Source organism: Poecilia reticulata, chromosome 20 (genome assembly GCF_904066995.2).
Source record: "Poecilia reticulata chromosome 20, P_reticulata-male-v2, whole genome shotgun sequence".
NCBI classification, from domain to species: domain Eukaryota; kingdom Metazoa; phylum Chordata; class Actinopteri; order Cyprinodontiformes; family Poeciliidae; genus Poecilia; species Poecilia reticulata.
Window position 1 is genome coordinate 26423821 of NC_088849.1, and position 23481 is coordinate 26447301.

The window sequence follows — 23481 nt, forward strand, 5'->3', positions numbered from 1 at the left end:
TCCTTCCAGCTCACCGTAGTTTTTCTGCTGCAGCAGGTGGATCCAAACACCTCCTCATCCCTCATCCTGCTCTCTGCGTTTCTTCCTCCCGTGTTTCAGCTGAAACAGACGAGGGGCGGAGCCGACCCCCCCCTCCCCACCCCCCCGCTCTTCCTGTCGGCTCCGGCGGCCGATCCGAGTCCAGCCGGTGACAAACGTCCGCCTGCTGCGAAGGACTGTGCTGAATCAGGGAGACGGCGCGGCGTTGGAACGGAGCTGATGGACGATCCATCTTCTAAATGAATCAAACTGAAACAACATCTGCTGCTTGGCACTGAGGAGCGGGCCGGGCCGGGCCGGGCCGGGCCGGGCCGGGCTTCACTCTGCCACCGCTCAGTTTTATGCTTCTGACCTTTTTATGGATCCGACTGCCGGCTGCGGTTCACAGCTTCGGCTCCAGAAACAGAAGGAACCGTTCAGGTTAAAACGGAGAGGAAAGAGTTAATAAGGTTTAAACACATAAATCAACACTGTAAAAACACAAAACGTTTAGTTTGGTTTAGTTTCTACTGCAGATATTTTAATACGCTTTAATTAAAACAAAACTAAGTTATAGGATCTTGTGTTATTTATTTCTATAATCATGAGTCATTTTTTAAGTTTAGCTTTAGAACATGTTGATTTTTTTATTTGTTTTAAAGTGATTTGTTGCTGCGTTTGTGCAGCACTAGGCCACATCAGAGTTCAGTTTGAGGTTTTAATGAATCTGTGTGATTAAACCAGGAAGTGACCACCGTGTTCCCGGCTCTGATTGGCTCCTCCAGCTCAGTGTGTGAGCGTCCAGAACCAGCCGGTCCTGCTGGATGGATCCAGGTTAGAGCTGCAGCTCGGTGCCGGTGATGGAGGTTCTGCAGGTGTTCGGCTCCGTTTGCTCCTCTGGTCTTCACTCAGGCTTTTCCAGCTGGCCGTCCTCATTGTTTCTCCTCTCGGGGGTTGATGAGTAATAAGCTTGAGACGCTCATCTAAATTCCTGAATATGTTGAGTTTTTATCGCAGTTTGGTCATTCAGGCGCCGGGATTTATCCACAAACCTCCCCAAGTGGCTGCAGGACCCACTGCTGGAGCTGCTGCTGCTGCAGCCGCTGCTGCTGGAGCTGCTGCTGGAGCCGTTGCTGCTGCAGCTTCTAGAGCCGCTGCTGCTGGAGCTGCTGCTTCTGGAGATGCTGCTTCTGGAGCTGCTGCTGCTGGAGCTGCTGCTGCTGGAGCTGCTGCTGCTGCTGCTGCTGCTGCTGGAGCTGCTGCTGGAGCTGCTGCTGCTGGAGCTGCTGCTGGAGCTGCTGCTGCTGGAGCTGCTGCTGCTGGAGCTGCTGCTGCTGGAGCTGCTGCTGCTGGAGCTGCTGCTGCTGCTGCTGCTGCTGCTGGAGCTGCTGCTGCAGCCGCTGCTGCTGGAGCTGCTGCTGCTGGAGCTGCTGCTGCTGGAGCTGCTGCTTCTGGAGCTGCTGCTGCTGGAGCTGCTGCTGCTGCTGCTGCTGCTGCTGGAGCTGCTGCTGGAGCTGCTGCTGCTGGAGCTGCTGCTGCTGGAGCTGCTGCTGCTTCTGGAGCTGCTGCTGCTTCAGCCGCTGCATGGATCAGATCCACGCTGACAAATCTCTGCGCTCTGGGAGGAAAGCGGCTGAGTCAGGAAGGAAACAAGGTGTTTGCTTTTCACCTGGGCCGTCACAAGAGAACCATAAATCTAGTGTGAAAGTATCGGGCCAAGCGGGGGGATGTGGTCGGGGAAACCTTCATGTGACTGCAGAACAAACTGAGCTCCGACATCCGCAGGCTGGGCAGGAAGTGATGATGTAATCTGGGTAATTAGGCAGCGGGCGACCGCGGCTGGAGTCTGTCGCCATCTTTACATCACCGATGTTTGTCAGCTTCCTACAAACGGGCCGGAGCAGCAGAAGGAACGAACAGAAACCAGAGTTGGAGCAGATCGGTGGGACTCAGAGGTCCAGTCTGAACAACAAGCTGCAGGTTCTGGTTCTGCTGGGCCGTCCTATGGGCTTTATTTATGGGTGTCGGGCTGAAAGGGGATGAATACAAAAACATGTCGACTGCTATGGATTTTAATTTGCTACAGATTTGATGAATTATTAAATATGAAAACTTCTCTGCTGCTCTGAGCATCAGATCATTAATTAGTGTTTAAATGAAGTCAAGATGCTTTAGTTTTCATTAACGCCTCAAAAGTTTTAATGCAATTAGTCACATTTTCTCCTTTACATTCAAAAGTCCCGAGCTGGAACTTTTGTGTTCTCATGTTTCTGGTACGCCCGTAAATCTGACGCTCAAGCTAACTGTGCTAACAGCTAACAGCTAAAGACTTCTGCTGGGTTCAAGTTGTGCTAACAGGAGTTAGCCTTTCAGCGAAGCCATGCTAGCCTAAAATAGCATCTCAATGCTAACATGTAGCAGCTAACGCTAATGTTAGCGTCCATGTTTCTAAAGAAGCTCCAGGAATGACCAGGACTTCCTGAAACTCTTTGCTCCAAACTGAAGAACCTGAAGATTAAAAACTATAATGAGCTAATTTGTGATTTTATTCAATAATTTAGCAGCCAAAAAGGTTTTTTCACTGAAGCTGCAGATTATTTTGTTGATATACAAACGTGATTAATTACAGATCCTGAAATGACCTGAATTAAAGTTTTTATTTAGTCCCACATCTAAACCTTCAGAGATCAGAACCATCAGTGGATGAATGAAGCTCCAGCTTCACTTCAACAAGCTGCTCAGGTTCCGGTTCCGGTCCAGGTTCAGGTTCAGGTTGAGGTTCAGGTTCCAGTTCAGGTTCAGGTTCAGGTTCAGGTTCAGGTTCCGGTTCCGGTTCAGGTTCAGGTTCAGGTTCCAGTTCAGGTTCAGGTTCAGGTTCCGGTTCCGGTTTAGGTTCCCTCTCATGCTTTGCTCCTCCATCTGCGTTCAGGAACATCCGCTCCGCTCCGGGAGGAAACCTGACGGCTGGATCTGATTTTTAAACATTGAAACTTCCTTTCAGGAGGCTCAGGTAGATGTGAAAGTAACTCACCCGGTCCCGACACCGCAGGACGCTGTGAAGACCACACACACGATCCCAACACACCTGGACTCTTCAGAAGAGACGGGACTTGATGTTCCACTAAGCAGCTTTAATGCAGCTTGCAGTGACCTTTGACCTTTGTTCAGGCTGTGGTAGGAGGTGGTCCATCAGGTCAGCTGGTTGTTGTTAGCGGTTAGCGCTCAGTGTGTCTCCTGCTCCCTGCGTCTGAGACAAATGTCTGCTGGAGGAAAGCGGCTGAGTCAGGAAGTACCAAGGTGTTTGCTTCTCACCTGGGTTAGTAGGAACACAGTCATAAATCTGCTGTGAGAGTTTTGGGCCAAGTGGGGGGCGGCGGTGGGGGGCGGGCAGCGCCGAAGGGTGGAGGAGCCGGAGGAACGCGCGGGGATAGACCTTCACAGATGGAGGAATGAACAGACTCATCGCTCTCTGAGGATTTGCAGCAACTTTTCTGTTTGGAGTTTGTTTTAGTTTCATCTGCTTGTCCTGGATTCGCAAACACCAACGCAGCTTATTGTTGATTAATATCTGCAATTCTGGGCTCCTCACTGCTCCTCCAACAAAAACCTGAAAGGTTTTTCAGTTTCCCACCAAAATGATCCCAAATCCTTCAGAAAATATTTGAAAGAGGCGCAAAATTCACATAAAAGAGACAAAATGTCAACTTAGAGACCATTTTAATGATAAGAGGACGAATCAACCAACATGCATCATGTTGTCTTCAGTCATAGAAAAGTCAGAGACATTTTGAAATGTTAAAGGTTGATGGAAACAATAAATGTAAAAACTGTTTCTTCTGAAAAGCATGGAGGCAGAAATCCAAACCTCAGGAGGATCTGAGATGTTTGGTCCATGTTAGCTCAGCCATTATCCCCTTCAGTCTCACCTCACTGCTCAGTCTGGCTTTCCTCCCATTCACTTGGATTCCTTCCTCTGGTGACGGCCGCCTCGCTCCGAGCTCGTTAGCCTCGACTTCCTGTTTGTTACGCAGCATCAACAGCTGATGAATTTCTGCTTTCTGTAACCCGACTGGGGCTGCACAGTGGCGCAGTTGGTAGAGCTGTTGCCTTGCAGCAAGAAGGTTCTGGGTTCGATTCCCGGTCTTTCTGCATGGAGTCTCCATGTTCTCCCTGTGCATGGTGGGTTTTCTCCAGGTTCTCCGGTTTCCTCCCACAGTCCGAAAACATGACTGTCAGGTTAATTGGCCTCTCCAAATTGCCCCTAGGTGTGAGTGTGTGTGTGTGCATGGTTGTGTGTCTCTGTGTTGCCCTGCGACAGACTGGTGACCCGTCCAGGTGACCCCGCCTCTCACCCGGTACGCTAGCTGGAGAGGCACCAGCACCTCCTGACCCCACTGAGGGACAAGGGTGTAAGAAAATGGATGGATGTAACCCGACTGATTCTCTCCAAACCCGTCAATGGAACAAATCTAATTTATTTGTTTTCTTATTTTCGTGACATTTTAAAACTTCTATTGGATGGAAACATAACTCGGTCTCATCAGGATTTTGTGATTATTTAGCAGTTTGTGCCGTTCTGTAGTAATATCTGACTTTTATTTAGAGATCTTTTTCTTTAGTCGATGACAAACTATAACTGGACGTTTAGTGAGGAAGAGGCAGCAGAAACACTGCCTCCTGCTGGTGGGAGTTGGGATGATCTAAACCCAAAGAGTTTGATGCGTTTTGCATAAAATCCGCTATAAACTTTATTTAAGCTTTAGGACGAAGAACCTTGTTGGTTTCATGTGGAGAAACTAATGTGACTGACTGGAAAAAGATGGAGCTGTGAAAGCCAGCTGCAGCTCCATCACCGGGTGGGCGTGTTCTGCAGAACCGGGCCGGTTCCTACCGTCAGGGAAGCAGTTGTCCGGGTCCATGGCCTCTTCGGCCAGCTCTGAGTACTCGTCCTCTTCCTCGCCAGGCTTCCTCAGGTCCACTGTGCTGCCCTCTGAGAGGCTGATTTCTTCTTTCTGCTGAAGAAACCAGAAACAACCATGTGATGAGCTGACCGGGCCTGGACCGGGTCTGGACCGGGCCACAGGAAGTGATGAAAGACCAACAATCAGACCCGGTTTCTACCAGGAAGCCTCCAGCCTGAATTATCTTCAGAATTATAAACTTTTTATCCTGTTTTTGTGCCCAGAGCTTCTTTGTTTCTCTGCAGTGAGTCAGAACCGTTCAGAACCGGCAGGATTCCTGGCAGCAACCAAACAGAACCTTCAGCTTCCAAAACGCAGGAAAACCACCGTCTGTTCGCTTCAAACCAGGACAACAGGAAACCCCCCCAAACCCCCCACATCAATCCCAGCTGACTTTAAAGGTCCCAGTTTGCTGAGCATCATGGGAGTTTAACTCCACAAAGAGACGATGGAGGGATGAGTTTCTGCTGAGGACGGAGGAGAGAAATCTGGACGGCCTGTCTTTTGTCTGGACAAAGAAGCCTGGGCGTGTGTGTGTGTGTGTGTGTGTGTGTGTGAGAACAGGTGAGCTAACTACCTGAGTCAACAGCCACTCATGAATACATTCAGAGCCTGAGAACAGAGAGCAGAGACTGTGACAAATGCCAGCAGCCTTGGACACAAACGCAGGCAGAGGTGAAGCCAAACACACACACACACACACACACACACACACACACACACACACACACACACACACACACACACACACACACACACACTCTCTCTCTCTCTCTCTCTCTCTCTCTAATCTCTGACACACACGCTCCCAGACACACACACCCCGGGTGGATAATGCAGCCTGCTGACAGCTGACGTCTGTAATGAGGAGTTTAAATGTATTTCAGTTTGTGGATCCGAGCCAAAAGAAAACGGAGAACCGGCCCAGTTCAGGAGCAGAACCAGAGGAACCAGAGGAACCAGAGGAACCGGAGTTCTGCAGGTCGACCCAAACGGACAGCAACCAGCTCATATGAAATACAGAAGATCCTTATTTAGGCCGTTTCCCTCCTGATGGTCCGATGGACCTCAGCTAGCTTAGCGTTCACACTGGAACCGAACCAGAGTTCACTTCAACCAAACCCAGTCTGAGGTTCAGAGGTCAGAGGTCGATTAGTGTTCACACCTCACCAAGCGGACCTGGTGGGACTGCAGCCTTAAAGTTCTCCCGATTGTTGACGCCGTCCAACCGGGCCGAGACTCAGAATAATTCTGCCTCATGGAGCCGCAGGAAGAAAACAGACATGAGGTTATAATTTACCATAATCTCTGCCACCAAGCCCACAGCATCACAGGTCCTCCACCATGCTGAACAGAGGAGCTTTCCCACTTATTCATCCTGTTTCCCGCCAGAACCATCTGACCCGATCCGGTTCTAGCTCCGGTTCTGACTATAAACCCAAATGAATTCACAGCAGCAGCTGTTTTCTGTCTGAACTCATGAAGGTCAACATGTCCGCCTCTCCTTAAAGACATGATTTCCCGTCTTTCCCGTTTTGCAGAGGGCTGTTCCTGTGTGTGGGGTCAAACAGGAAGTGATTGATTATTGGCTAACACCGTCGTCTCCCAGTGTGGTGGGCGGAGCCTGCCGCTCTGCTCTGACCGTCGAACGTGTTGGAATAACTCCGATCCTTTTGTCCTTGGATAAAAACGCAGCCAGGCTTCTTCACGACTCGTTTCATTATCCGTCGCCATGGTAACAGATGCTCATTTCCCCGCACAGTCATCCATCTTTACTTAAAGGCACAGAGGAGCGCTAACAAGGACAGACCAGCATCAGTCAGCGGGACGTTTTCTGCTTAGAGAGGCAGAAAACGGGACATCGTTCATCTAAACCACAGAAGAAGAAAAAACAAGAGAAGAAGAAGAAGAAACAAGCAGGAGCTCAGAGACGGATGGAGGCAGGTGGTCCAAAACGGCCCAAAACCAAAACAGCACCAAGAGGAAACAGTTAGACCCAGAATATGATCAGCAGAACCAAGCAGAACCAATCAGAACCGGGTCTGTTTGAAGAACTGATCCAGTCCCAGACACTTTATTTGTGTCTCATTTATTTAAAACTATAAAGAAAAAATAAAACGTATTTAGTTTTTCCAGATCCAGAATTTAAAATATATTCATGATCAACATGAGAAAACTGATCAATGTTTTTATTCCTGCCTGAAATGAAACGATGTTTTCAGCGGTTTGGTTCTGTTTGTTCACTGACCCAGACGCATCGGTTCTGGTTCTGTAACTACCAGGTTTTCTCTGTTCTGATCGGTTTGATGTTCCTCTCAGAGGCGAATCAAAGCCTCCACCTGCGCCTGCTGACACCTGCAGAGGTCAAAGGTCACCTCAGCCTCACTGAGTCACGTCCAGGTGCAGAAACACGGCGGGGCGGGTCCAAACCCGGACAGAACCTGCTGGGTTCTCATGTTTACGCTTAACAGACAAAGGTCTGGAGAGTGGTTCTGTTGGGTTTGGTTCTGTTTGGTTTGGTTCTGTTGGGTTTGGTTCTGTTGGGTTTGGTTCTGTTTGGTTCTGTTGGGTTTGGTTCTGTTTGGTTCTGTTGGGTTTGGTTCTGTTGGGTTTGGTTCTGTTTGGACCTGTAGAACCGGATCTCCATTTCTTCTTCAGTTCAAACTAAAGTAAAAATCATCAAATTAATGAAACAGAGGACTGGAACCGGACCGGAACCGGACCAGAACCGGACCGGAACTCTGACCAGAACCCATCAGAACCGACACCCAGATGGCCGATGCTCTGCTCGCTCAGCGGACCCGCTCCTGGAGTCGGAACCACAGCTGAACCGGGCCGCTGACTCATCCCCTCCAGCAGCAGCGCTGCTCACCTGCCTATCTGGGTCAGAACCGGGCCAGCGCTCGCGTCTCAGAGCATTTTTCACCCTCAGGGTGCTGATCCAGCGAGCGGCGCTCAGACGTGAAGAATCTGCGTGTCAGAACTTTCCGGGTCTGAACCCGAACGGAGCAGCTGGAGAACCTGCCTTCATTTATCCTCAGCAGGAACAATAATAGGTTCTGATGACGCCGGAACACCGGACCGCCGCAGCTGCAGAACCTCTGAGGAGCGCTGCCACAGCGAGATCCGACCAGTTAGACTGGACCGGATCAGAACCAGAGCAGAACCGGCTGGATTTACAACAAAACAGCAGAAATCCTGCAGAAACCACCTGAACCAGAACATCCTGCCGGGCCCGACGGACCCGGACTGAGTCAGCACAGGTCACGTGCACGCTCATGACGAGACGTGCACAACACAAATCAGTCACTTCCTGTTAGCAGCATCACTTCCTGTTAGCAACGCGCGGCACCGCGGTGCGTTTCGTGGCGCCGCGGCTCCTCCTTCCAGCCGGACCTCAGACTGAACCACTGATTAAAACCACATTTCGGTTCATGATCTCTGGTTTGGTGCAGCTGAACTCAGCAGGAGTGAAGCCGATCACTTCAGATGGAGAAATGTTCCCCGATTTAAAAACTCTGGCTGAAGTGGTGGTTGACCGGGTCGGAGCCGGTTCTGACCCGAAACACGCGCAGAGTCATCAGAAAACTGAGACGTCGGATTCAACACCAGCAGCTCATGCAGACCAGGAAGTTCATCATCTTTACAGTTCATCTGCAGGTACCGGGTCGGGTCCTCACCTCCTCCTCTCTCTCCTCGTCTGCCTCGGACCCCTCGCTCTGCTCCTCCTGACACTCCTCCTCTTCCTCCTCCTCCTCTTCCTCCGGAAACTCCACGTCGGACTCTCCGGGGGCGATGGGAACGCTGATGGTCAGGTTGGGGTTGGTCATGTAGCTGTCGTCCTCCGGAACCACGTACTTCTCCACATGGCGGCCTGGAAGAGACGGGTCGGGTCGGTTCTGTCCAGATGAACCCAAACTGTGTGTGTGTGTGTGTGTGTGTGTGTCTCACCGATCACGGCGCCGTTGGCCTCAGTGTGGACGGTGCTCAGCCGTTTCAGCTTCATCATGGCTTTGGCCTCTTTTCGTTTCTGCCGGCGGCGCTTCAGGTTCCCGTTGAAGAAGTCCACCACCTAGAACCCCAGAGCCATCGGGTCAGAACCATCAGGTCAGAACCATTGGGTCAGAACCATCGGGTCAGGACCATTGGGTCAGAACCATCAGGTCAGGACCGTTGGGTCAGGACCAGCAGTACCTGTCGGCGGCACCAGGCCAGGCCCAGAGTGATCCGGTGGATGGCGATCTGGAGGTTGTTCATCTCCCCGTCTTCATCTGGGGCAGAGAGGTTGTCGGAGCTGAAGCTGCTGAGGAGCAGAGCCAGGAAGAGGTTCAGCAGCTGCAGACAGAGCAGAGGGGCGGAGTCAGAGCTGACCGGGTCACAGGGGGCGGAGTCAGAGCTGACCAGAGATCAGGGGGCGGAGTCAGAGCTGACCAGAGATCAGGGGGCGGAGTCAGAGCTGACCAGAGATCAGGGGGCGGAGTCAGAGCTGACTGGGGAACAGGGGGCGGAGTCAGAGCTGACTGGGGAACAGGGGGCGGAGTCAGAGCTGACCGGGTCAAAGCTGGTTCTGACCCGAAACACGTCCGATCACCGGTTACATCTCAGTGGTTTAATCAGCTAAAAGCTCTGAGTTTAAAGTTTAAGTGAAGAAACAGGAAGTGATGTAGAAAACCAAACAGATAAAAACAAAATGTCTGATTAATTCATAATTCTGACATGGATCTGATGAAGCATCAACCCTGTGGCTGGATGGTGGTTACCTAGCAACCAGCAGCTGCTGGAAACCGGGCCACTGGGTCAATAACCGACACCAGGAAGCAAACTGGAAACTGGCTGGACTGGAGTTTATTTACTGGAATCAGAGTAAAAGGGGCTGAAGACAACGCAAAGCAAATAAATCTGAATAACATTATTTTAACATGAATTATTAACAAAAAGGTATTTTTATGATCGACATCATTAAAGTCTGAGGCTCTAATCCAGGTTTCTGAGCCTGCAGCTCCAGAACCAGATAATAGTTTTAATTATAATAACAAATGCAGGTTTTAGGAGTTTAATAATTACACTGAACGTACCAGCAGCAGGTTTCTGGATCTATTTCCTCGTTCATATTTCCAATAAAAATCTTACAAAACGCTTTAATTCACTTTTCACAAAAGTCTTGTTTTTAATAACTTTAAAACCAAAAACTGTAAAAAACAGTGTTTTTTCAGTGTAACAACATTTCCTGCAGTGTTTGTCATTTGCAGCTCTAAATATGTTTTCTGAAGCTGGACAGAGATCTGATCTAAAGTTTCTGATATAATGATTATCCTCCAGAGGGAGTTGCATTATTTCTGTGTGTGTGTGTGTGTGTGTGTGTGTGTGTGTGTGTGTATTGATCCCAGCTGGTGCCATGTTTGTTGTCGTTGTGTGTTACTGATCTCTGTTGCTGTCATAGCTTCCCAGACCCAAATCGCTGCCGTCTGATTGGCTGTGTAATCCACCACCAATAGATCAATGGTTCTGATTGGCTAACATGGCAACCTGCGGTATTGACCAATGACCTTCCAGTCGTCAATACCCCGACTCTGACAGGAGCGGCAGCAGAGCCAGCAGACCGTTTCCTCATTAGCAACTCATGACAAGGAAAACGGCTTTAATTCCAGGTTCGGCCACTTGGGGGCAGCAGAAAGGCTACGATGTGAGCAAACAGCGGTCAGTCATGAGAATAAGCCATGGGAACAAAGTTCAGGTGTCGAGAAGAGCTGCAGTTACCATGGTAACAGATCCAGGTAAGATGTAAAGTCATGCTAAAACCAGAAGTTACCTCAATAAAGGCCCGGTCCGACTCAGAGCCGCGATCCAACTGGTTGAAAGGATCAAACTGAACCAAATCAGAACCAAGAAACTAAAGAGCGTTCATATGACTGTGACATGTTAGGATGTTTCCCTCCTTCAGTCTGGTCGACCCGGTTCTACTGGAACCAGAACATCTGCTCCACCTGCAGCTGCTCTGAGTCAAACCAACCTGTTCCCCTCCTGGCCTGTGGGGGCGCTGCACCAAGAACCACTGAAGGAAACGACACAAAAACCTCTGAAGACCCTGAGAGCAACTTCCTTCTTCACCAGATGGAAACAAGATGGAGGATTTTAGCGGTTGGAGGATTTCTCTTTAGGCTAAAGACCAGGAGCCATTTCTGCTGCTAGCCCTAGGCTAACATGTTAGCTTTGGTTGGATTTACCCAGAATGCCCTGCACTGTGATCTACTTCCTGCTTTTGGAGCGGTTTCTGAACCGGTTGGTGTTCACATTCAAACCAAACCAGAGTTCACTTCAACTGAACAAAGGCTGAGATTCGATTAGCATTTAAAAACGAACCGGACTTTCTAGACCAACGGACTGGAGTCAGATTAAAGCGACTCAACAGGGCTGGTAAAAACAAACCCGTAGAGGAGAACGGCCCTTTTCCTTTTCACAACATTGAAGCTTTTTGGATATTTAAAGATGGAGTTTGCAGAGCGAGTCAGTTTCATACAGGCTCAGTTATTACCAGACCACATTTCTGGAGTTTCTGGTTTTAGAAAACAAGTTTCTGTGACTCCAGTAAATCTAATCTAGCTACAAAAACCAGTCTGGGTTATAATCTGTTATAATCTGTCAGATTTCAGGAGAGTCAAACTGTGAAGGTGTGAAAGGAAGTTTGAAACATTTTATGACTCATAGTCTCATTAAATCATGATAATAATAATAATAATAAGTAGTTCTGAGTCGATGGGAGAAAATGTGGAGAAAGTTCAGGATCTGTTTCTGTTTGGTGGCAGGAAGAACCGTCTGCATGGGGGAACGGACCGGTTCTGGAGCCGCCTACTGGTCCTGATGCTCCTCGTTTAGCTTGACAACACACACACACACGCGCACACACACACACACACACACGCACACACACACACACACGCACGCACGCACACACACACCCGCATGCACACACACACACCTACACATACACACACACCTACACATACACACACACACAGACACGCACGCGCGCACGCACACACCCGCATGCACACACACACACACCTACACACACACCTACACACACACCTACACATACACACACACCTACCTACACACACACCTACACCTACACACACACCTACACATACACACACACCTACACCTACACACACACCTACACCTACACACACACCTACACATACACACACACCTACACCTACACACACACCTACACATACACACACACCTACCTACACACACCAGCTGAAATAAACTGACTGGGTTCGTTTCCTTCCTGGAGCTGAACTGGACCAGCAGAGACGCTTCATGGTTTCACTGGAAACTTATCTCGGTTCCGTGAGTTCAGTTTTGATTTATTTATGATAAATCGATCATAGCAGCAGAAACTGGACGATTTAGAGGCTTTTGAACAACAACGGTTTTTCGATTTGCTAGGAGTGGAGCTAAATCTTGGAAAAATTCTCTCAATGGCGCGGAGGAAAATGTCCGATGTGGAGGCGCTGGAAGAACTATTTCGGAGCGATGTTGAGCTGGAAGACTCTTCTGATAGCTGGTGGGATTCGGACGAGGAGGAAGAGGAAGAGCCGGACACAGCTGACAGACTTGATCTCGGTGATGTTTAAGTTTCCCCCGATATTTCACACAAAATATTTGAAGTTTTGGTTCTATTTATTTATTAATTTCAGTGATTATATGCTTGTAATAACGGCAGGAAGTAAAACCATGTGGTTATTTGTTTATTTATGTTTTACTAAAATATGTTTTATTTTACTAGTAAGGATTTCATGTTTACTTTGGTTCATTACTTTGTAATAAACCTCTAATTCTTCAAATACTTTATTTTTATTTATAGTCGAGTGGAAGCCGAACCATCAAGCTCAGGGGACGCTGAACCTCCCCCCACCTCTGGCAATAAGAGAAAAACACCACTGGACTGTCCCAAATGTCTTCAGCCAGACAGGAATTGCTTTGAGGACGACCACAAAAACGTGTAGTTTGTGGTCTTTTTTTGATTTTTGAACTTGTTTTTTTTTTTGGTGGTGATGGTGGTGGTGGATTTTCAAAATTGTTTATTTGCTCTTTTAAATTACTTCAAAAAGTATTTTTGACTGTTTTATCTTGTTTCAATAAAGGTTTTCTATTTGGAGTCAAAGAAAGAGCTTTCACATCATCATTATTAGGGGCATGCCATAGCAATGCATAAGGAGAGCAGTACTGACTTGCGAAGCAAGTCAGTACTGCCTCCATGCATTGCATGGCAGGCACCTATTGTTCTACACCTAATAGAATGTCTCTTTATTTATTTTTCTTCCATTACCGTTAATGCGGCTCGTACCGCTGCGTACCCACCCACAAAAGTGGTATCAAATCGTGCGGCTCGATGCCGAGAAGGGAGCTATTATTTTTATTGGGGATTGGAGTTAAAATGATTACATAAATTAATAAAAACGAAAAAATTTGAGATTTTGTGTCTCACAGAATCAGTAATCTTTCTCTATGAAACACACACACAGGACTGTTTATGGCTGACTCAAAAACCCTTTTTAAATCCCCCTCACAGGCATAAATATCGCCCTATTGGTCTGAAAGTTGGTCATAACATAGATACACATGCCTGCTCATGTACAATGTTTACAAAAATTTGCTAGGGCTTATGCTTTTTGTCAGGGTCCTTCAGACTAACGCCTGGTGTCTCCCAAGTATAGAAACTGTGTCTGAAGAGGATTTTCCCGCTCTTTGGCTCTCACAGCTGCAGGGGATTAATTACCATAGCAACAGAACAGTGTCTGGAACTGCAGCTCCCCAGGACTGCACTGTAGGGTTTACTGGTATTTACAACTGCTTGTGTTTTCAGCATTATACTACTGATTCAAGACTATAACCATTACACATATGTCCCCCCATGTTAAAATCTGACATAAATAAGAATAAATAGTTGATTAAAAGTCTATGGACAGAAAATAACGTCGCTGCTCCTTTAAGGAACCAGCGGCACAGACGCAGCGCCTGCGATGCTACAGATCACAAACCTGACAGAGAGAGCAGAAGAGGATTCGTAGAAAAAGAGCGATGATGCTCAGCAAGGCAGTTCATTAGCATTTGTACAAAAGTTAGCATTTCACTGTCTATGACTAGTGCACTAGCACTTTTACCTAAAGTTAGCTTTTACCTAATTTTCTCATTAATTAGACATGTTTAGTATACTGAATAGAGTAGTAAAATTAAAACAACATGGTCGTGTTGCTCCACATGCTACTGCCAGCATTTAAGCTAACATTAGCATATTGGCTAATTTTAGCTTATGCATCAATTCTAACATAATGAATGGTACAACTACAGTTTATTAAACATGCTTCTGCCTCTCCAAAGGTTATTGACTACGTTGCAGCTTTCTTTAGCATTAATGCACATTTTTAGCACCATAACGCTGGGTCAAAGCCGACGGGCAAACTTTGGCATGCCCCTTTAAAATTTCTGCAGGAATTTTCTAGTTATACATATTACACTGTACATAATGGTACATTTTGCATATAAATGGGGTAAATGTCATGACCAATGGTTATATTATATGTAGAAAGTGTCATTAGATGGTAATAAGCTATTAAATGTTAACAAACCCCCAGTATTGATGTAAAAAACACATTTGGCACAGTTTGGTGACATTTTGGATAAATGTGCCAAAATGGCCTCTCCGCCTTAGAAATTTCTCACTAATACCATTCTAAAATAAATATGATTCATCTGATTGAGTCCAAATTTGGTATACTTTTACACAACATTTAGATTTAAAAGTCTGTACTACTTTTTTGTGTTACAAATACTATTTTGGTAGTGTTTTGCAATGTTTATTTCAAAGAAAATTTTGACGAGGTTCAAAAAATGCAAAATATTTTGTATTTTGTCCCTAATATTTCAGGCAGGGTCAAAGCTACAATGGTGCTGACACCAGAAAACCATTCTATGACATCTTACCTTTACAGAGGTACCAAAAGTTTCTTATTAAATCTAATAGCTGTGAGGCTATAAGTGATTTACTTTTGTGTGTTTTTGTCAGGCGGAAATTTATTTATACCCCTTAGGGTGTAAGAGATTAAATTCTCCTTCAGTGAACCGCCTGCTGTCCTGGAAACGGCGCCGCAGCGGATCCAAGGGGAACCGAGCCGGGTCGGACCGATCCAACGCATCACACCAACCGCCGAGAGCAAAGCCTCCTGGGAAATTCCCATGAGGGGCGGAGGGAGTAAACCAGAGGAGGCAGACAGAGACAAACTGGGAGAGCTGGGAGGGAGAACAGGAACGGACTGGGAGGAGCATGGATCACATGTAAAGAGGTTCTAACGGTTCTGCTCAATCTAATGGTTCGGTTCTGTTCAGGTGGATCCAGTGTGATTCAGCTGAATCGATTAAAAAGAACTGGATCTGTTAAAGCAGTGAACTGAGCTGAACCAGTTCCGACCCAAAACTGACTCAGTTCCGTGTGACTCCTTCCTGTTTCTATCACCTGCAGGTCAGGACCGACCCAGAACCGGTCCTCCTCTACAGAACCTCAGCGGACGGAAACATGAGACCCAAACAGGATCTCACTCTGAGGCAAACCGGGTCGGTTCCGCTCAGGTGAAACGTTCAGAACAAACCCGACTGCAGCTCCGTTCGGACCCAGAACCAGGATCGTGTGGAGCTGCAGCTGGACTCGCTGCAGCTCCACACGTCTGACGAGAGGATGAGGAGGAGGATGAAGAGTTTGTGGTACCAGGTGTGCTGCAGGTGAAGCGCCGACTCAGCAGAATCAGTTCGGCGGCTCGTTTGTCACGAGCTGCAGCAGCTGAACATCTGCTGCAGCTCAGATCTGATGGGACCCGCCTGCTGCCGCGTCGCCATGGCAACGCTGGACGCAGCGGCCCGTCCCAGTGGTTCTGAGAACCTCCTGAAAAACTGAACTCCTTCAGGAGGCTTCAGATTCAGCCTGGGTGGAAAGTAAGTACACCCTGTTCTTCTTCTGCTGCTCTGGTCCTCATATTCCCATTCTTCTTCTTCTGTGGTTTCTGTTTTCCTGTTTTTATCTTTTTTCTTCATTTATTTCTCTCTTTGCCGTTTTGTCCCATTTTTACTTTTTTCTCTAAAGTTTCATCTGATTTTTCTTTGTTCTTGTATTTTTTATTGAACATTTCTGGTGGTTGTTGCATGACTTCCTTCCTCAGTGCGACGTTTCCATGGATCCTGATGATGTTCCTCATTTCCTCCTTTTTATTTGCTTTAAATTATTTTTCCTCTTTTGTTGTCCGTGTTGATTTTCTTCGCCTCTTTCTTCTTTTCTTCAGACAAACTTTAACTTTAATTAGATTTTTTCATCTCAGGGTGAAGCAAAGCATGTCTCACACACACACACACACACACACACACACCCCCCACACACACACACACACACACACACACACCTCTGGATCACAATTGGAACGTTTCTAATGGGATAAATCGGAAGAAACGGGAACGCTGCGGTCATTATGACTTAAATGCACCGCGATGTGTTCAGGTGCATTTCTTCAGTCGGGTCAGCGTAAACCTCTGCAGGAGGAGGTGTGTGCGTGCGGGTGTGTGTGTGTGTGTGTGTGCGGGTGTGTGTGTGTGTGTGTGTGTGTCTGCGTGTGTGTGTGTGTCTGCGTGTGTGTGTGTGTGTCTGCGTGTGTGTGTGTGTCTGCGTGTGTGTGTGTGTTGTATCAGCCTCATTATTAAATCTCCCTGAGAGCATTAAGCCAGCAGCTCAGAGCAGTCGAGTTGTTGCTCTGAGAGACGTTATGATCGGCTGACGGCCGGAGAGACGGAGACACTTCAGGCTAATCAGAACCAGGAGGAGGAAGAGGAGGGAGAGGAGGAAGAGGAGGAAGAGGAGGGAGAGGAGGGAGAGGAGGGAGAGGAGGAAGAGGAGGGAGAGGAGGAAGAGGAGGAAGAGGAGGGAGAGGAGGAAGAGGAGGGAGAGGAGGGAGAGGAGGAAGAGGAGGGAGAGGAGGAGAGGAGGAGAGGAGGGAGAGGAGGGAGAGGAGGAAGAGGAGGGAGAGGAGGGAGAGGAGGGAGAGGAGGAAGAGGAGGGAGAGGAGGGAGAAGAGGAAGAGGAGGACGGAGTGGGAATCAGAAGCTGCTCCTGTCCTGAACTTGAGACGTTTTCCGGGTCATAAAGTTACTTTTGGATCCATCAGATGCTGAAATGCTTCCAGCGTTTCCTGGTTTGGGAATTTCGTGCTTCCTGAACATCCGGTCCTCTGGCTGCGACTCCGTGTTTTTGGGTCAGAACATCGGAGCGGGCCGGGAGAACTCCTGCAGAACCGATCCGGAACAGGAACAGAACTCTGCAGCTGCAGCAGAAACCGGCTGCTGCTCCGATTCATCCCACAAAAACATAAAAACGTAAAAACCGTCATCACAGCAGATCTGGAGAAATCAGAATCAGACATTTGATTCAGAACCCGTCCAGACGGTTCTAGAGGTTCTGTTTAAATGACGAGGAAAAGACAGAATATTTGTCTAAAACACTTAAATGATCAGTTTTTCCATCAGTTTATGTTTAAAATTCAGTTTAGCTTCCTGGTTTTTACTTAAATAAAAAGATATTTATATAAAATGTACTCAGAATATTTGGTGGTGATGGAAGATATGTGTAATATAACAGATCAATAATTTCCATCTGATTTATCGTTTATCGTTGTCGAGTTTTTAGATCTTCACTCTAATTGTGTTCATTTTATTAGTTTATTTGTTTATTTGTTATTTAAAGTGTCTTCCAGTTGAAATGTAAAGTTTAATTTGAGATGTTTAGCTTTCCATCAGCATTATATTAGTTCAAAATGGCCTGAAAATAAAAATATTACCGTTTATCTCAAGAACTTTTGGTTTAATTTATCGTCTAGTAACATTTTCATCCTGACAGAAACAGAGATGTTCGACTTAAAATCTATTTTTGAGTCTTTTGAATTCAGGAAAGAAACATTTTTGTCTCCATCTCTACTGATCTGTAGAAACCAGAACCAGAACCTCAGCAGCCAGAACCGCCGCAGCTGGACCCAGACATTCAACTAGAGATGCAGCGATTCAGCGTATTTTCTTCATTTTGTGAGATCATTGATCAGCAGATAATTACATGTGAAACTGATCAGATCTTCATCAGTAAAGGTCGAAAAATCAGCTGCTGTTGTCTCTGCAGTCAGTTTGTCTGTTAGCCCCGCCCACCGCTGTAGCCCCGCCCACTTCTATAGCCTCACCCACCGTCTTAGCCCCGCCCACCGCTATAGCCTCACCCACCGTCTTAGCCCCGCCCACCGCTGTAGCCTCACCCACCGTCTTAGCCCCGCCCACCGCTATAGCCTCACCCACCGTCTTAGCCCCGCCCACCGCTGTAGCCTCATCCACCGCTGTAGCTCCGCCCACCGCTGTAGCCTCACCCACCGTCTTAGCCCCGCCCACCGCTGTAGCCTCACCCACCGCCCACCGCTGTAGCCCCGAGTTTTCATTTCGACTCTGTTGGACAGCACGGACTTCAAACTTTATAAAAGTGGTGTTTTTATATTGGTTTTGTTGTTATTTACTTCAAAATAAAGCCAGAAATATGATCGATCATTTCCGCCTTATTTTGTGGGGTCTAAATGTACCACATTTCGTAACAACCAATGAAAATGTGTTGACGGTCTGTTGCTAGGTAGAACGGAGACACGCGGAGAGAGACGGGGGGAGGGGAGGATTTGGATACGGCAAGAGACTAGGGTGCAGCGATGCTGTGGATTTTACTGAGTGTTTCGATGGGTTCTTTAGACTCTAAGTGTGTTAGTTAGAGTTCGTGGTTAGTAGTGGTTTAGCTAGCTATCGCTACATGGCTTCATAGCGAGCTCTGACGCACAGAGAAGAGAGACTGGAATGGCCATTTAGACCTCGACTGCCAAGGGTTAAAGATGCGGAATCAGCCAGAAACTGCAATCGATGCATCCCTACTTTAAACCCAGCCCAGCCCAGACCGGGCCCATCCGGTCCGGTTCAGAGCCGGCAGCGCCCCCCTCAGAGGAACTCACCACCAGGTTTCCGATAACCATGACCAGCATGAAGACGAGGATGCAGAGCGGCTGCCCCGCCACCTCCATGCAGTCCCACATGGTCTCGATCCACTCGCCGCACAGAACCCGGAACACGATGAGGAAGGAGTGGAAGAAGTCCTTCATGTGCCAGCGGGGGAGGACGCAGTCCTTGGAGATCTTACACACACACTCCTGCAGGGACACAGCAGAGGTCAGACACGGCGCCGGCGCCCGGCCCGGCCACCGGGGGGCGACGGCGGCGGCCCACCTGGTAGTTCTTCCCGAACAGCTGCATCCCCACCACGGCGAAGATGAAGACGATGATGGCGAGGACCAGCGTCAGGTTGCCCAGGGCGCCCATGGAGTTCCCGATGATCTTGATGAGCGTGTTGAGGGTCGGCCAGGAGCGGGCCAGCTTAAAAACACGCAGCTGGGGCAGAACAGGGGACAGGGGTCAGAGGTCAACAGTCGGCAACAACAGGAAGGAAAACCTTTAATTTAGGATTCAATCAACTCTGACTGACTGGACCAGATGCAGATCATTTAGATCTCAGTTTCACATCAAGCAGCTTCAAAAGCAGGAAGTGGACCACAGCGCAGGGCATTCTGGGTAAATCCAACCAAAGCTAACATGCTAGCCTAGCGCTAGCAGCAGAAATGGCTCCTGGTCTTTAGCCTAAAGAGAAATCCTCCAACCGCTAAAATCCTCCATCTTGTTTCCATCTGGTGAAGAAGGAAGTTGCTCTCAGTGTCTTCAGAGGTTTTTGTGTCGTTTCCTTCAGTGGTTCTTGGTGCAGCGCCCCCACAGGCCAGGAGGGGAACAGGCTGGTTTGACTCAGAGCAGCTGGAGGTGGAGCAGATGTTCTGGGTCCAGTAGAACCGGGTCGACTGGACTGGAGGAGGGAAACATCCTTAGAGACTTTTCAAAGCAAAAAGAAGCAGAAGACCTGCGGTTATCCTGGATCTATCAGCAGAACGGAGGTTTTTTCTTCTTCTGCAGCCTCTATCAGGTCACATAAACCAGAGAAGAAGAAACAATCCGCAGACGCAACCAGTGAGGATGAGGAGGACGAAGGGCTGTTATCATGTGGGGGGTCCTGCAGGAAGACGGAGATCCTCAGAGTGACACTTCCTGAGATCGGTGAGGACAGATGAAGACCCGAGTTGCTGCTGACGCCTCGGCTCCGCTCCGCCTGATCGGGTCAGAAACTGGGCCACAGCTGGACGTTTGGCTAAATGACATCACTCTGCACCGGCCAATCAGCACGCTCCGTCAAACCCAAACATCTCAGAGGTTAGTCGCTTCTCGTCTGGTTGGGTTTTCCACCAACAGAAACCAAAACGGTTCAGGCAGGATCAGTGGCTCTGTGGGTGCCGTGCGAGAGCGGGCGCCAAAACGACGACATCATAACTGGTCTGTGTTGACGGCTGTCGGCGTGGGCCATGTGACCAACAGCAGGCGCAGGACGTACCAGCCGGAAGGAGCGCAGGACGCTGAGCCCCTCCACATCAGACAATCCGAGCTCCATGAGGCTGAGGCACACGATGATGCTGTCGAAGATGTTCCAGCCCGTCTGGAAGTAGTAGTACGGGTCCAAGGCGATGATCTTCAGAACCATCTCCGCTGTGAAGATCCCCGAGAACACCTGAGGGACAGACACAGAGGTCACGCTGGGGTCAGACAGAGGTCACACAGAGTCAGAGGTCACGCTGGGGTCACACTGGGGTCAAACAGAGGTTAGACAGAGGTCACACAGAGGTCAGACAAGGTCAGAGGTCACGCTGGGGTCATACAGAGGTCACACAGAGGTTAGACAGAGGTCACATTGTGGTCACCCTGAGGTCACACAGGGTCAGAGGTCACACTGGGGTCATACAGAGGTCACATTGGGGTCCAGATGGGGTCAGACAGAGGTCACACAGGGTCAGAGGTCACACTGGGGTCATACAGAGGTCACATTGGGGTCCAGATGGGGTCAGACAGAGGTCACACAGGGTCAGAGGTAACCTGGGGTCATACAGAGGTCACGCTGGGGTCACACAGAGGTCCCACAGGGTCAGACAGAGGTCACACCGGGTCAGAGGTCACACTGAGGTCCAGCCCAGCAGAGAGGAAGCTGATCCAGGTCGAGTCCATGTTTATGGTTCTGACCATGCAGACGGTCAGAACATCTTCAGAACCAAACCTTCTGGTTCTGGACAGACTTCCGTTCACACCAACTCCGACCCACAGAGACGATGAGAATACACCTAAAGTTCTGAGTCCAGCCAACCGGGTCCAGTTCTCCAGAACAACAGCGACTCACTGCAACCTGAAATGATCTAAAGTTTCACTCTAACATCTTTAAGCTGGTAGAGCTGCTGCCTTGCAGCCAGAAGGTTCTGGGTTCGATTCCCGACCCGGGTCGTTCTGCATGTTCTCCCAGTGCATGATGGGTACTCACCGGTTCTCCGGCTTCCTCCCAGTCCAAACACATGACTGTCAGGTTAACGGTCTCTCTGTGTTGCCCTGCGACAGACTGGAGACCTGCCCAGGTGACCCCAGGTGACCTCTCACCTGAAACGTTCACTGGAGAGGCACCAGAACCTCCTGACCCCATTAGGGTCAGGAGGTTATCATCTGCTTATCGGATAAAAACATCCTTTTGTTTCTAATTGATCTTTTCCAGCGTTTCCATGCCGACATCAGAACTTTTGGTTCAGTTCTGTAGTTACTTCAACATCACAACTAACTTTAGATTTTTCATTTTCTGGCAACTAAAACTCCTACAAAGTTATTTAAATAGTTTGTTTTTCATGCAGTAAAGATCATTTTTAATTCACTGTATATCCAGTTTCTGTTTTGTCTGAAAGAGAGAAAATGAATAATATTTATAAAAAAGATAAAAGCAGTAAAACACTAAATGTAAATGTGACAGACAGCAGCCATGTGACCCTGAGAGGATCAGCAGGAACAGATAACAATGTTTCGTCCATTCAGTCGTTTTCAAGCAGCAGATCCAGGTTCTGCCACTGATGAGAATATCTGGGTCAGTTTCATAATCTTCCAAGAAGCAGAGGAATAAAACTCAGATGCATAAATGAATGTTTGCGTCGGCAGAGAGAGAAGCGACCCTGAGCCGCTCTGACATGCGTCACGATGGCTGAAGCTGCCATCAGGGAACCAGAAGCTCCTGAAACTCTCAGGTAAACACAGAGCAGCTGAACGAAGGGCAGGAAGAGCCAGAGGGCCGCGCTGCAGCCCGGCTCAGGTTCACCCAACGTCCACACGCAGCCGTGTCACCTCCTATCACCGCCGCTCCCCGGCTCCCTGGAAGCCGGCAGGAGTCGAGCTGCAGCAGCAGCAGCAGCAGCGGCTGCGGCTGCGGCTGCGGCGGCGCGCTGACCGCCGCTGAAATGTTTCTGTATGCTTCAGTTAGCATGGAGCCCCACGCCACTCAGCTGGGAGTCACGGTGCTGCTAGCATGCACACTGCGTCCGCCTCATGGACTCGGAAACCAAGGCGACATCATGATTCCATCTCTACGGTTTCCATGGTAACCAGCAGGCAAACATCAGCAGAAAGCTCTGATGAACAGGCAGCAGAGTCTCAACACAAGGCCAGGGCGGAGAGGCATCAGAATGACCTCAGATTACCGTCCATCAATCTGAGAAGGGTTCAAAGGTCATCGTCTCAAACTGACCTGGATGGTCAGAAGCAACGATGGAGAGAAAAACTGGACCAAGAAACTCCATACAGACCAGAGAGGCTGAGAAAAACCAGCAGAACCAGTTTAACACACTGTTCCCACTCTGGCTACATGCTACAACGGCGTTAGCATGACTGTGTGTGTTTAAGCCTCTGTGTGTGTTTCTGGTACTGTTTGTGTGTATTAGCATATGTGTGTGTGTGTGTGTGTGTGTGTGTGTGTTATCATATCTAAGTTTGTCGGCATGTTTGTATGTTTCTGTTGACTGATTTATGTGTGTTAGCATTGCTACCTGTGTTAGCATGGCTACCTGTGTTAGCATGGCTACCTGTGTTAGCATGGCTACCTGTGTTAGCATGGCTACCTATGTTAGCATGGCTACTTGTGTTAGCATGGCTACCTGTGTTAGCATGGCTACTTGTGTTAGCATGGCTACCTGTGTTAGCATATTTGTATGTGCTGGAATGTCTATGCGTTGGCGCTCTGTGTGTTAGCGTTGTCTATGTTTGTTAGCATATTATTATATTAGCATATTTGGATGTTAGCTTGTGTGTTTTAGCATCAGTGTGTATTTAGAGATTTGTGTTTAGTTCTTATTCAGGGAAGTATGTGTGTTAGCGTATGTTTGTGTTCTCATGTCAGTGTGTGTGTGTGTGTGTGTGTGTGTGTGTGTGTGTGTGTGTGTGTGTGTGTGTGTGTGGAGCCTCCAGGATGGTCCCGTCTCGCCTCGGGGCTCAT

At 48.4% G+C, this 23481-nt stretch overlaps 1 protein-coding gene across 1 annotated transcript in view; it reads right to left on the reverse strand.

Moving 5' to 3' along the window:
* LOC103456963 (sodium channel protein type 5 subunit alpha-like) overlaps window positions 1-23481 on the reverse strand; it is a 167256-nt gene that overhangs the window by 31477 nt on the left and 112298 nt on the right. The window contains exons 17-23 of the mRNA XM_081601625.1: window positions 20527-20700; window positions 19323-19484; window positions 19052-19246; window positions 9174-9314; window positions 8931-9051; window positions 8660-8853; window positions 4910-5033 (exon numbers count right to left, since the gene is read on the reverse strand). Coding sequence (XP_081457751.1) covers window positions 4910-5033; window positions 8660-8853; window positions 8931-9051; window positions 9174-9314; window positions 19052-19246; window positions 19323-19484; window positions 20527-20700 — 1111 coding nt within the window. The remainder of the gene's footprint in view (window positions 1-4909; window positions 5034-8659; window positions 8854-8930; window positions 9052-9173; window positions 9315-19051; window positions 19247-19322; window positions 19485-20526; window positions 20701-23481) is intronic.